The sequence below is a fragment of the Leucopleurus acutus genome (assembly GCF_964270905.1).
Source record: "Leucopleurus acutus genome assembly, chromosome: 7".
Lineage (NCBI taxonomy): Eukaryota > Metazoa > Chordata > Mammalia > Artiodactyla > Delphinidae > Leucopleurus > Leucopleurus acutus.
Genome location: NC_139150.1, coordinates 1,413,446 through 1,426,662, shown reverse-complemented (window position 1 = coordinate 1,426,662; position 13,217 = coordinate 1,413,446). Strand labels below are relative to the sequence as shown.

The 13,217-nt window shown below is 67.4% G+C and overlaps 1 protein-coding gene across 5 annotated transcripts in view; it reads left to right on the top strand.

Moving 5' to 3' along the window:
- Nucleotides 1-225: 225 nt before the first annotated feature.
- Nucleotides 226-13,217, top strand: part of GPSM1 (G protein signaling modulator 1) — a gene marked incomplete at its 5' end in the record, with an annotated part of 28,964 nt that continues 15,972 nt past the window's right edge. For 4 of the 5 annotated variants that reach the window (XM_082843625.1, XM_082843624.1, XM_082843623.1 and 1 more), the window contains 8 exons: nt 226-290; nt 8,746-8,967; nt 9,612-9,747; nt 10,476-10,618; nt 10,911-11,034; nt 11,275-11,390; nt 11,746-11,901; nt 12,831-12,939. In XM_082843625.1, coding sequence (XP_082699751.1) covers nt 226-290; nt 8,746-8,967; nt 9,612-9,747; nt 10,476-10,618; nt 10,911-11,034; nt 11,275-11,390; nt 11,746-11,901; nt 12,831-12,939 — 1,071 coding nt within the window. Of the gene's footprint in view, nt 291-6,262; nt 6,427-8,745; nt 8,968-9,611; nt 9,748-10,475; nt 10,619-10,910; nt 11,035-11,274; nt 11,391-11,745; nt 11,902-12,830; nt 12,940-13,217 lie in introns of those variants that run through there. The other variant, XM_082843622.1, reaches the window with a different exon arrangement.

The window sequence follows — 13,217 nt, the reverse complement described above, 5'->3', positions numbered from 1 at the left end:
GCGGCTCGGCCCGCGCCCCCTCCCCCTCGGGCGGCGGTGACATCACGGCCACGGCGGGAGGGGCGGCGCCGCGCACATCACTTCCTCGGCGCCTCCCGCCCGCGCGGACGGACGGACGGCTGGCGGGCGGTGGACAGCGGAGAGCGGACCGCGGACCGGCGCGGGGCGGCGCGAGCGGCGCGAGCGTGGGGTGCGCGGCCCCCGGCTCTCGGCGCCCTCGGCCCCATGGCGGGTCCGGCCCCGCCCGCCGCTGACGAGCTGCTCGGCCCTGCCCGGCGCCTCTACTCCAGGTGGGTAGGGCAGGGCAGGCGGTGGGGCCGCGCGGGGCCGCGCGGGGACCGGGCAGCTGCGGCCGCTGGAGGCGGGATTGGCCGGCCTGGAACAAAGGCGGCGGCGAGCGCGCAACGTGGCGGGGACGCCCCTCCCAGCGGGGCCGGCGGCGGTTGGGGGCGCGGGGTGGGGAGGAGAGGGCGGGGGGAGGGGGTCGGAGGCTGGGGGCGCTGGGCCTCCCACGGCCCACGCCCTCGAGAACCAGGGCACTAGCGGGTGGGCAGCGTGGGCCGCTGGGATGAACTGCCGCCCGCCGGATCGCCCCCTCGCAAACGGTGTCCAGGGTTTGGGAGACTGGCAGCGTCTACGGCCCTGCTCTCCTGGCAGCTGGGCCCTGTGGCACAGCAGGCGTGTGGTGGGCACTCCAGGAGCGTCCCTCCCAAGCCTGGCACCACCTCCCCACTGCCATGGCCCGAGTACTGGGTGGGCAGGGGGACATGGTATGCTGAAGAGACCGGGATGTGTCACGGGTGGGGCCGTGCCCCCACCAGCCCACCAGGTGCCTGTGGTCCAGTAGATTGCGGCTGGCGTGGGGCTGCAGAGCCAGCCATTTAGGTGGGTGGGTGGGCACCTGCCTGAAGAGGCACCTGCCGCGGGCAGGTTCGTGAGTGATGCCAGCGGTCTGAGCTCTGCGCCCCACGCCCATCAGGGATGACAGGGTGGCCCTGGCCAGGGCCGCGTGCCTGGCTGGTGACTCCAGGCTTGTCGAAGGTGTGCCACAAGGTGATGCCCTGGGCCTGGCCCAGACGGGCACGGGCACTGGCGTGCAGGTGTCCAGCAGAGCGGGGCAGGCGTGAGTGCTGGGCCCGGGATGCTTACTGACTGCAGCTCCCGGAGGCGGGGACAGGCTGTCCCACAGTGGGGACAGGCCGTCCCACAGCGGGGACAGGCCGTCCCACAGTGGGGACAGGCCGCCGACTTGGAGGGACATCGTCCTGGCTACCCCCAGCCACCCTTAAGACCTGGGGGCTGCTGAGCCTTCACGGAGCCTAGCCTGGCCTGCGAGGATTCTCCAGCCTGGCCAGCAGCCCAGCAGCCGCAAACCTCTGCTGGGTGCCCCCCCTCCCCGATGTGCAGAATGAGGCTCTGGGGCCCCTCCCACCTTGGTCTGGTCTGTGCTGCTGGCCAGAGACACAGCCCCCATTGTGTGGTCTCGGGATGGAGCGCTGAGCCCCCGGCCTGGCTCCTGGGCCCCACGCAGGGGGAGGGGCGTGTGAGTGGGTCTGTTGGCAGCCGACGCTGGAGGCCTGTCCCAGAGGACCCTCTCCACGGCCCCCCTTGGGATGGAGAGCTGTGCGGGGCTGCACTTGCCCCAGCGTCGTTTCTCCGATGGAGAGGGGGTATTTCGGAAGAATGACACGTGTTGATCTGGCGGCCGCCGGCTGTGTGCGTGTGTGTGTGTGTGTGTGTGTGTGTGTGTGTGTGTGTGTGTGTGTGTGTGTGTGTGTGTGTAGGGGAGCTATGGTGGGGGAGGTCCAGGCCGTTTTAGCCCTGGGAGACCCTGCGCAGCCAAGCCTGGGGTCCACATCGTGCTGGTCTCCCCACAGGCTTGACCTGGCTGCCTGTGGTGTGGGCTGGCACCAGGGCCCAGCGGGGACACACCAGACAGGACCCTGGCCTGGGGGAGCCATCCCTGGGCAGGGGCAGAGCTCAGAGCGAACGCTGGGAGGGGCCCGGAGCCCGGCCTGGATTCCTTGCGAGCTGAGCCCCGAGTGGAGGCCGAAGGGGCAAAGCCCGGCAGAGGTTTGGGGGGCGCGGCCAGAGCCCGCCTTCAGGGCTGTGAAGACGCCCGTGAGCGTTTGGAGCCGCGCGTGTAGCCGCGGCTGGGTGTGCGCGGGCCCGTGCCCGGTCGGAGCTGGCGTTCAGAGGCTGCCGAGACACTCTCAGAAGGTCATCTGTCCCCTCAGAGCCTGTGTGTCCCGGGAAGACCCCCCGTGGCGTGGGAGTGGAGGGGTGCAGGCAGCCCGGCACGTGGATGCCCCGCGGACAGGATCCCCTTGGGCTGAGCACCCCAGGGGTGGCTGTTCTGGGAGAACCCCTGTTGTGTGGGGGGCCAGGCCAGGTCCCCTCTGCTGTGGTCCCGCCTGGTGACTCCCCTTCCACACACCCACACCGCTGCCTGGTGAGGTGAGCTCAGCTCTTACAAAGCGGGTTCTGGGCGGAACCGGGCATAGAAAGCCCACGGAGAAGGGCCTGAGCGTGAGGGTGCTCGTGACCCGCCACGTCCCCAGATGGGGCCCTGGGGAGGGCACCGGGTCGGGGAGGCAGGAGTGGGCGGGGTCTCGTGGGGTGGGAGACGGTTAACACTCAGAGCCCCGGTCCGCTGCGCCTGGGAGTGCTTCCCCAGGGCAGGGGTTTGGGAGGGGGTGCTGAGGGGCCCGGGGGGGATGGGCAGGTGGCCGAGAAGCCCCCGAAAGTGGGGAAGCCACAGGCCGCCCTCTCCTGGCCCTCTGGCTCCCTTAAGGCCAGCAGCTGAGCGCTCCTGCTGGGGCTGCGAGGGCAGAGCTGGGCGGCGAGCACACCACTGCGGGGCGGCTCTTAGAGGCGTGACCCATCGGCAGGTGCCCGGACAGGGGTCCCACGCCCCGTGGCAGTCGGCCCTACCCCGGGGCTCCCGAGAAGCGTGCCCCTCGGCACTTTGTAAAGCTGGGTGGTGGTCCTTCTCCTCTCCAGTGATTCCTGCTTCTCCCAGGCTGCCTGTCCCATGATGCTCCTAGATCCCCCGCCCAGACTGAAGGGGAGTCAGTGTGGCTTCACTCTGGAGACGGCAGGACAGGGGGTGAGCAGGGGCCCTGGAGCGTCTGCCCAGAGGCCCAGTGTGGGTGACAGCCCAGGACAGGGACGCTGACATTTAGCAGAGAGTAGGACTGATGGGGACGCAGCCCCTGGCCAGTGAGCCTTGGTGGTGGGAGCCGGGGGCCAGGCTTGGAGACCAGCCTCGGTGGTCTGGTGCGCACCAGAGGACGGCATGCCATCCGGGGACACAGGCAGGTGGGGCATGAGTGCTGATGGACCGCCCGTGGGGGCAGAGAGCAGGGCAGTAGGGGCCAGGCGGGGCCGGGCCGATGGCTACTCCCGGGATGCTGTCTCAGGTGCCGCAGACAGGTGGGAGGGGTATGGGGCTGACGTGGTGACCAGAGCAGTAAGGCCGGCCACTGAGCGGTCAGTAATCACTTCATTAACTGGTAAGCCAGGGGGCAGGTGGCGGGAGCTTGGCAGATACTACCCTGCCTCCTGGCCGCCGCGGTCTGGCTCCTGGGAAGGCTGACCCTGGTCAGCCGCTTTCAAGGAGAGATGTGCTGGGCCATCGTGGTGTTGGGTAGCAGAGCTCACGGGTGGACGAGGCCTGGCTGGGGCAGGCAGGCTGACCCCTGAGGCCCCTGAGGTGGTGGGCCGCGTCTCTCCCTAGGACATGGAGGACCGTAGATTAACAATTAAGCATCGGACTTCCCTGGTGGCGCAGTGGTTGAGAATCCGCCTGCCAATGCAGGGGACACGGGTTCGAGCTCTGGTCCGGGAAGATCCCACATGCCGCGGAGCAACTAAGCCCGTGCGCCACAACTACTGAGCCTGCGCTCTAGAGCCCGCGAGCCACAACTACTGAATCCCGTGCGCCTAGAGCCCGTGCTCCGCAACAGGAGAAGCCACCACAATGAGAAGCACGCTCACCGCAAGTAGAGTAGCTTCTGCTCTCTGCAACTAGAGAAAGCCCATGTGCAGCAACAAAGACCCAACGCAACCAAAAAAGGAAAATTAACCAAATTAAAAAAAATTAAGTATCTATTTAGCCCAGGTGGCAAATCCCAGGTGGAAGGCTACCCCCTCTCCCAGAGTCTGAGTGGTGAGGCTGGTGAAGGGGGAGCTGAGACCACAGCCTCTGGCCCCTGAGAGCCCTGGCCGGTCCGGCCCAGAGCCCCAGGGAGCCCCATCTCGTGCCCTGACAACAGGGCTCTTGTCAGGCCCTTGGGTGGACAGGCCTGTTGGAGGCCCCTGCAGTCCTACAGCATGGGGGCATGGGCAGTGGGCGGGAAGGCCGGCTCCGCAGACCAATGCTGAAGTGGGTGACCTAGGGGTGCTGCAACCCCAGTGCATCCCCAGTGGGCAGGAGCACCCACAGATACCCCCAGGCCTGCAGAGGCGGTGTGGAGAGACAGGCTCCAGAACCTTCTTCACTGAACAGGAAGTGAGCCTGGCCAGTGTAGGCAGGTTCACGGAGGAGAGGAGAGGATGGCCTGCGGTGCAGGTGTTGGGGGGCCGCCCCGGGGGGGGAGGAGGGGCATGGGGTCGAGGTGACAGTGCAGAGTTTTGAGGGTTCAGCTTGTTGGCAGGAGCTGCGCAAGGGGGAGGTGGTCCAGGTCCTGCCCTGCCCCCCTCAGCTGAGCTTCCCCCGAGGTGGACAGAGGCCTCCGGGCAGGGAGGAGAACGCCCTGGCCTGGACACCCTGGGGACCAGGGCCTGGTGTGGGCGGGTGGGCAGCCTGGGACCTCATTCTCCCACCTCTGCATCCACCCACCCAGCCCCTTCCAGGTCTCGGCCCTCCCAGACCCCGCAGAGTGGCAACGCCTGCTGGGCCTCCTGGGCCGAGGCTGACCCCCGGGTCCTGTATCCTGGGCGGCCTTTGCCCTGGACCACCACAGCCTCCTACTCATCCCTGGGTTCCCGCCTCTGCTCAGACCCCAGCATGGTCTTGGCGAGCTGGGCCCACCCTGGGTCTGTAGTTCCCTCTGACCCCAGAGCTGCGTTTCCCTTCCTGTCCCAGGTTCCCAGCTGCTTGGTCTAGCTGAGCCCCCTCCCACCCAAGGCCCATCGCTGAGACGGGCAAGTGGCCTGGCACGAGGGGCCACCTACGAGTGGGGCAGAGAGAGCCTCTGTGAGCCCCGTGCGAACCTAGGGGCTCCTGGGATGCAGCAGCACCGTGGGGTGGGCTGCTGGGAGGGGAGGGGCCTTGGGCTTCTCCCCACTGCTCCGCCCTGACCGAGCCCCGTGGCCCCCTCCCCCTAGCCGGACGTTGGCACCAACCCCCGCTACTCCAGAGGCTTCTCCCTTTGCCCAGAGATGGTCACTCGCGCCTCATCAGCCGTGGTGGCTGGAGGAGCTGGGAGCCGGGCTGAGAAGGTGGCCAGGGGGCTGGTGGTTTCAGGAAAGGAACTGGTTGGGGTGTGTCTATTCCTCCCAAGACGGCTGGCCCCAGGCCCCTCTAGGCCCGCACCTGGGTTAACCTGGGGCCTGGGGCTCCTCGTCGGTCAGGTGCTGGTAACCCCAGCAGTGCCCCAGAGGGCCGGGGGACTAACAGGGTGACTGGACTCTGTGCCCACCTGTTGACCCTGCTGCATGCCGGGCGCTGGGCACCATGTGCTGCCGTGGCCAGGCTGGGTGTTGGGGGACAGGCCGCCAGGAGGACGGGGCGGAGCCAAGTGCAGACCTGCCGAGCCCCAGCTCCCCAGGTGGGGGCCACACCGCCGTGTCCCTCCTCCTCTCCTTCTCTCACAGACGTTGACCCGGAGCCAGCTAGGTGCCTGGTGCTCCTTTGTGCTGCGTGACGGGGTTCTGGCCCTGAACCGGCCACAGGGCCGGAGTGGGGTGAGAGTCTGGGTGAGCGGGACGGGGGTGCGGCCGCTGCACCCCTGCTGTGCGCCTGCCCCCAAGGGGAGCGCGTGGGCAGGCTCCCCTGGGCGCCCGCCGGCCCGCCCTGCTGACGGCGCTGATCCCCGGCTCTGAGCCGCCCTTGATCCCCTGATCCACCGCAGGCCCTGGGAGGCCCCGGACCAGCTGCCAGGGGGCCGGGGGTCTCCTGGAGCCGAGGCCACCAGAGCCTCAGCCCACCGCTCTGGGGTGGGGGATGCGGGGCACCGTGAGGCCGGCGCACCCCCAGGACCAGCAGCCGAGGTGGGGCGAGGGCTGGCTGGCCAGGAGGGAGGCCCGGAGCCCCGCCATGCCGGCTGCCGCCACGGAGGGCCCGCCTGCGGCCCTGAGCCTGGCTGAGAAGGCCGTGTGCAAAGTGGTGTACGGCGCCCCCCGCCCCCGCCCGCTGCTGCTGCCCGTGGGCCTGGAGCTGTGGCTGTACGTGCAGAAGATGCGCCACCTGCAGAGGAAGAGGTGCGGCGGCGGACGGGTGCTAAGCTGGAGGTCACCGTGCGGTTGGAGGTTCTTGGGACAAGGAAAGGGGTGGGGCTTTTGACCTGGGACACCCTGCCTGGTGCCTCCCCAGGTGGCCTCCCCATGTGCAGGCCTGGTGAGCTTTCCCAGTCTGCAGTTCCGGGAGGCTGCGTCAGACACCCCAACATTGCGCCCCTGCCCCCTTGACTTCTAGGCCCAGGGCCCTTCCCAAGCCAGAAACCTCCTGTGCTCTGGGCCACTGATGCCACATCTCTGGGCAGGGAGGTGGCGGGGGGAGGCCACGCCTGTGATCAGATCTGCCCGAGCCAGTGGGGCTCCGAGAACACCTGCGTTTCAGACCGAGTCCCCGGGAGGAGAGGGCAGCTAGCCGTGTAGTGGGCAGCTGGGCAGGGACAAGCAGGCCTTAATTAAGGAGCCCCGTGCGTGGCCCTGGCGGAGTGGGGCGGCCCGTGGGCTCCTGCAACGTGGCATCCGGAGGGCCCTTCCCAGAGCTCTTGGCGAGCTGGCTGCTGAGGAGTGGGCGGGAGGTGAAAGGGTCTGGCATCCTGGTCTCAAGGCCATGCCCCTGACCCCGGCTCTCTGAGAGGCCACAGGGCTCTGCTTGAATCCGGGGGTGGGGGAAATGGCGGGGTCCTCTGGTGCGGGCCCTGCATCCTCCGGGGGGGAGGAGCCCTCTTCCCCAGGAGGAGTGGCCCCGATGCTGGGGAGTCGTGACCGGACAAGGGGCGTGGTGAAGGTGCCGACAGAAGGCGCTGAGCCTGTGGGGTGCGGGGCGCTGGGCTCAGCTTCTCCAGGGGCTCACCAGCCTCACCCCAGCCGGTTCTTGAGGTGTAGCTCTCAGTGTAAATAGAAGTGCCCTGCTGTCTTGAGAACGCAGGAGCAGAGTGAATGGGGCGTTGTGGTTTCTGTCAAAGGGGCAGTTTGAATAAAACGGTTGAGGGACTTCCCTGGTGGCGCAGTGGTTAGGAATCCACCTACCGATGCAGGGGACACAGGTTCGAGCCCTGGTCCGGGAAGATCCCACATGCCGCGGAGCAACTAAGCCCGCGAGCCACAACTACTGAACCTGCTCTCTAGAGCCCGCGAGCCACAACTACTGAAACCCGCAAGACACAACTACTGAGCCTGCACGCCTAGAGCCCATGCTCCACAGCAAGAGAAGCTACCGCAATGAGAAGCCTGCGTGCTGCAACTTGAGAAAGACTGCACGCAGCAACGAAGACCCAATGCAGCCAAAAATAAATAAATACATAAATTTATTTTTAAAAAAAGAAAAAAGAAGCACTACTCTAAACAACTTTATTTTTTAAGGAAACGCGTTGGTTCCCCCCCCTCCAGTAACTCCTGATCATTGCACGCTTCTAACAACGAAGCAGGTCGAGTGCGTTGGGGTGCAGCTGGCTGTCTGGTGTGCACGTTTTATTATAAATTACTCTCTGTAGGTTTTCCATGAACTCTGATGACATCCGAAAGCAATGGGAGTAAGAGAAGGATAACGGGGCGGCCTGTGGCAGCCCGGAGCCGGCTCCCGCCTTTCCAGGGGGTGCTCTGCTCCTGCTGTGTGGTCTCAGTGGGGTGCGGGGTGGCAGGGGCCGCTTGCCTCGGTGGGGGCCCTCTCCCTGGCTTTTTCTGCACCTGCGCCCCCAGCCCCCCTCGGGCCCCAGCGCAGGGCATCGACTCAGATGCAGCCACGCCCCACCAGAAAATGGGAGGTGAGGACAGGTGACGGCCGAGTCCCCAGCCCCTCCCTCCCCCCCAAGAGCTTGGAGGGTGGGGGCCCTGCTCCAGGATGCAGGACCCAGGAGGGGCTGGGATCGGATCCTGCCTGTGTGGCCCTGACCATCTGGCTGACCCTGTGAGCCTCCGTCATCCTCACAGGGGATCAGGGCCTGCCCCAGGCCACCGTAGCCACTGTGGCAGGTAGCGCCTGGCCCAGGGGCGGCCCCTCGCCCCAGCAGCTGGGACTGGGGTGGGGGGAGGTAGTGTCTGCAGGCCGCCTCTGGGCGAGGGTCCGGCTGCAGTTGCAGATTCATGCTTTCGTGGCCGCCGGGTGCCCTGGGGGTGGGGAAGGGGAGCCGTGAGGCTGCGGCACAGGTGAGCCGCACCGTGTGCCAACCGGGGCGTTCATCCAAAGAGAGCTTGACGCCCACGCCCCTGGGCACCGCACTGGCCACAGCCGTCCGAGGTGCCCCGCTGTCCGAATGGTGAGGGACAGGCTGAGAGCCCTGACCCCTCCTCTCTGCCCAGGATGGAGCGTGGGGGGCAGGCTGAGAGCCCTGACCCCTCCTCTCCGCCCAGGATGGAAGCCTCGTGCCTGGAGCTGGCCCTGGAGGGTGAGCGGCTGTGCAAGGCTGGTGACTTCAAGGCAGGCGTGGCCTTCTTTGAGGCCGCTGTGCAGGTGGGCACCGAGGACCTGAAGACGCTGAGCGCCATCTACAGCCAGCTGGGCAACGCCTACTTCTACCTGAAGGAGTACGCCCGGGCGCTGGAGTACCACAAACACGACCTGTTGCTAGCTCGGTGAGCCGTCCTGCCCCTGGGCCCCCACCCGCCCCCGCTCTCACCACGAACCGCCCAGCCTCCTCCTGCTGGCCCCACCCACTCAGCCCCCCCACCCCCGACCGGCCCCCGCCCCCCATTTCCCAGTGTCTCCGTTCTCCTCGGGCCTCCAGAACTTCCCCGCTGCTGCCCCTCCCTGGAACACCCTCCCCTTGCGTGTTCCCTGCCCCCTCTTTTGCTCCTTAAGGCCTGCAGGAGCCCCCGCCTCCCCATGAGCCCCCAGATATCCCAGGTGGGGGCGGAGCTTCCGACCACCGCGCCCACAGGCCCTTCCCCTCCAGCTGGTGGGCCCTGGTTTCAGCATCCAGCCAGTGTGTGGTGGCGGCAGACACGCAGCAAATACACACTGCATGGTTAATTCCCTCTGCCAGGCCCCCAACTCTCCTGCCTCCAAGCCGGTCTTCGCAAGTCCTTCCCCCAGACTGGCCTAGCAGAGAAGTGGTCCTGAGCTGGGCCCACCGGCCGCGGGACCCCTGCCCAGCATCATCCCAGTGTCTGGGGGCTCCCGGTCCCCCCAGACTCTTGCTGCCGTCACCAGGGCTCCCTGCTGGGTTCAGGGTCCCGCCAGTCCTTGGTCCAGCCCCTCCCTCTTTCCTGCCCTCCAGGACCATCGGTGACCGCATGGGGGAGGCCAAGGCCAGTGGGAACCTGGGCAACACACTCAAGGTGCTGGGCCGCTTTGACGAGGCCGTTGTCTGCTGCCAGCGGCACCTGGACATCGCCCAGGAGCAGGGGGACAAGGTGGGCGGCGGCCCCTGACCTGTGGCCCTGTCTGGGTCTGGGATCGGAGCTGCAGGTGACACCACTCACAGCCCCGTGTGCTCTTCCCGTGGGACGACGGTCCCCTTCAGAAATGAGGGCACTTTGGCTCACACCGACGCTGTGGGGCTGAGGCCCGGGCTCCCATCTTCCACGTCAGCTCCCCTCTCCCCGACCTCCCCCCTTAAGCCACCAACACCCCCAGTCACTCCTGGGGCCAGAGGGAGACGGGGGTGGGGGCCGGCTCCGGAAGGAACCTGGCTGGAGAGGCAGCACCGTTCAAGCAACGGTGGGTCCAGCTCTGCTGGACCCTTGACAGCCCTGCTCTGTGTCCTCCCCCCGTGGCCCTGTGGGGTAAGCATCCCGCCCCTGTATAGGCGAGGAAACTGCGGCTGAGGTGACTGACTCGCCCCAGGCCGCCTCGGAGGTGGTTGAGCAGAGGCAGAGCCCTGACCCTTGGGGGTCAGAGAGGGGTGACCGGGAGGGGTGGGGACAGGTCCCTCCCTCCCCGTGACCCCTACCTTAGTGTCTAGACCTGGTGCTGCCACCCCCCAGGCCCTTCCCTTTGGGGCCCGAGGAACAGCGGGGACCGTGGACCAGGCGATGGGAACACCAGCTCTGTGCGCACAGGGCCTGAGCGGCCGGCTCCTCGGGGGCTGTGGCTTTGGAGACGCCCCCCCCGCCCCCCCCAACCTCAGTGTCGCCCACAGGTTGGGGAGGCGAGGGCACTTTACAACATTGGCAACGTGTACCACGCCAAGGGCAAGCAGCTGTCCTGGAATGCAGCACAGGACCCTGGGCACCTGCCGCCTGCCGTCCGCGAGACGCTGCGCCGGGCCTCTGAGTTCTACGAGTGAGCAGGCGGGGTTGTCCCCGTGCTCTGCACACGCGGGGACCTGGGTGGGCTCCCTACTCACCCCCACCCGCCCTGTCCTCGGCCTGGCCGGCATAGGCTGCACCTGAAAACCAGAGTCGGGGGCGGTGCGGAGGCTGACCCGAGCCTTGGAGCTCAGACTGAGCAGAGCCACCCTCCTCTGGGGGCACGACCCTGGGAGGGACTGTGTGGAGGCCACCCACTCAGCACCTTCTAGCCTGGGCGGGTGGGTCGCTGGGAGGGACACAGCTCAGAGAGACTCGGCCCCCAGGAGGAACCTGTCCCTGGTGAAGGAGCTGGGCGACCGGGCAGCCCAGGGCAGGGCCTATGGCAACCTGGGCAACACCCACTACCTGCTGGGGAGCTTCACAGAGGCCACAACCTTCCACAAGGAGGTAAGTGGGTGGCAGCGACGGGGTGGCCCTGACGTAGGGTCGGAGCGAGACGGCCGGGGCTCCCCAGCAGCCCCTTCGCTTCGTCGGGGCTTGGTGCTGGGGCCCCCAGGGCTGCCCCTCTGGGCACACGGACGTCGGGCTGGCCGTGCTGGGCAGTGGGGGGGGGGGGGCAGCACCTGCCATCTGCATCGGATCCCGGGCTGCTCCGGGACCACCTGGGCCTTGTGTCCATGTTCTCAGCGCCTGGCCATTGCTAAGGAATTTGGAGACAAGGCGGCAGAGAGGAGGGCCTATAGCAACCTGGGGAACGCCCACATCTTCCTGGGGCGCTTCGACGTGGCCGCCGAGTACTACAAGTAGGCAGCACCCCTCCCACCCCCACCGCCCAGCCAGGGAGAGGGTGGGCCCTAGGAGGGTGAGGGAGCCTGGACCCCAGGCCAAGGAGGCGCCCACCTCAAGCTCTGCCCTCCCAGCCTCCCCAGGGGCCGTGCGGGGGGTTCTGTGCCACCCTGGAAGGGCGACCGATGGAGCCCAGAGAGACCCCCCAGTGGGGTCCTGGGGCTGGAGGCCTCGGGGCCAAAGGGCTGCTTCCCCACTGCCCCCCACGTAGCCCTTGGAAAGGGGCGTTGGGGGAGCATGAGCTGTGCCCTAGCCCCCGTGGAGGGGAATACTGGAATCTTCCTTCCTGGGGTGACCCCCTGCCCCCCACAGGAAGACTCTGCAGCTGTCCCGGCAGCTCAAGGACCAGGCAGTGGAGGCGCAGGCCTGCTACAGCCTGGGCAACACGTACACGCTGCTGCAAGACTACGAGCGCGCCGCCGAGTACCACCTGCGGCACCTGCTCATCGCCCAGGAGCTGGCCGACAGGTGCGTGCGGCGGGGACGTGTGGCTGCCCAGGCCCACACCGGGGGGCCCCCCGATTGCCCCTTCAGGCCCCTGGGCTGAGTAACAAGCTGATTACAGTGGCCTGGACTCGCCGGCCTGGGTCTGAGGCGCTGCTCTGCCGCCGACCCCCAAGGGACCCTGCTCAAGGCGGCCCCGCCTGGGCTCAGCCTCCCCCATCAGTTGGCCACACCGCCCAGAGTGGGACCCGGTGAGACCAGTGGACGCTGGGCCAGCTGCTCGCAGTGACCCTTGGCGCAAGCTGGTTGGGGGGCTGTGCCCCAGTGCCCGCCCCGTTGCCTCCTTGAACACCCCCGTGTCCCCCTCTCTCCACGTCCGTGTAAACGGCAGTCTCTACAGAGAGACAGACTGCCTGGCCGAAGACGCCTAAACACACAGCCATGCGCGTAGGTCTGGGGGTGGCGGTGGCAGCAAGAGGGTCCAGAGCCACAGGCCAGGGCCCCTCGCGGGTCGTGGGGAGGAGGCGTCTTCTAGAAGGCTGCTCTGCCGGGTGGCTTAAAGTGGCCTGCAGGTTTTCTTTGGGGTGATGATGTTTTGGAACGAGATAGAGGCGATGGTCGTAGATGGTCGATGAACGCAGAGCCACCGAGTCGTGCGCTGTACAGCGGTTGAGTTTATGTTCCATTATTTATGGCTTCATTTAAAAATTTATGACCAAGGGAATGAGGTCACTGCTGCTCAGGGAGCCACAGGGGTGAGAGCCTCCCCGGCCACTAGGGGGCAGTCAAGGCCACTCCAGGGACCCTGGACCACCCACGGAGCACCCCCCACACCCATCCCCAGTTCATGATGGGCCTGACCACACGGAGGCTGGGGGCTTGGGGCGGCTGGACTAGTGGGCAGGCTGGCAGGCCTGGGGTGCAGATGTGGACTCAGTTTCCCTCCCCGGCAGAGTGGGTGAGGGCCGGGCGTGCTGGAGCCTGGGGAACGCCTACGTATCCATGGGGAGCCCAGCACAGGCCCTGACCTTCGCCAAGAAGCACCTGGAGATCTCCCAGGAGGTGAGCCGGGCCTGCCCTCCCCTCAGCCCCCAACCCTGGCCTTCGCCAGCGTTGGAGCCCCACATCCCTGGAGCTGCCCAGCGCCCCCAAGGTGGGCCGGTGCCTCCGTGTGCTCTAGGCCCTTCCCTGGCTGTCGCCACCTGCTGCGAAGGGGCCCAGCCACCCCGTGACTCCTGAGACCTGGTGGCTGCTTGTCTGCTGTACTGTAGCCAGGGGGTCGGGAGGGGGGAGGGGGGAGGGGGGAGGGGGGCCCGTTTTCTGCCCATAGAGGGTTAGTG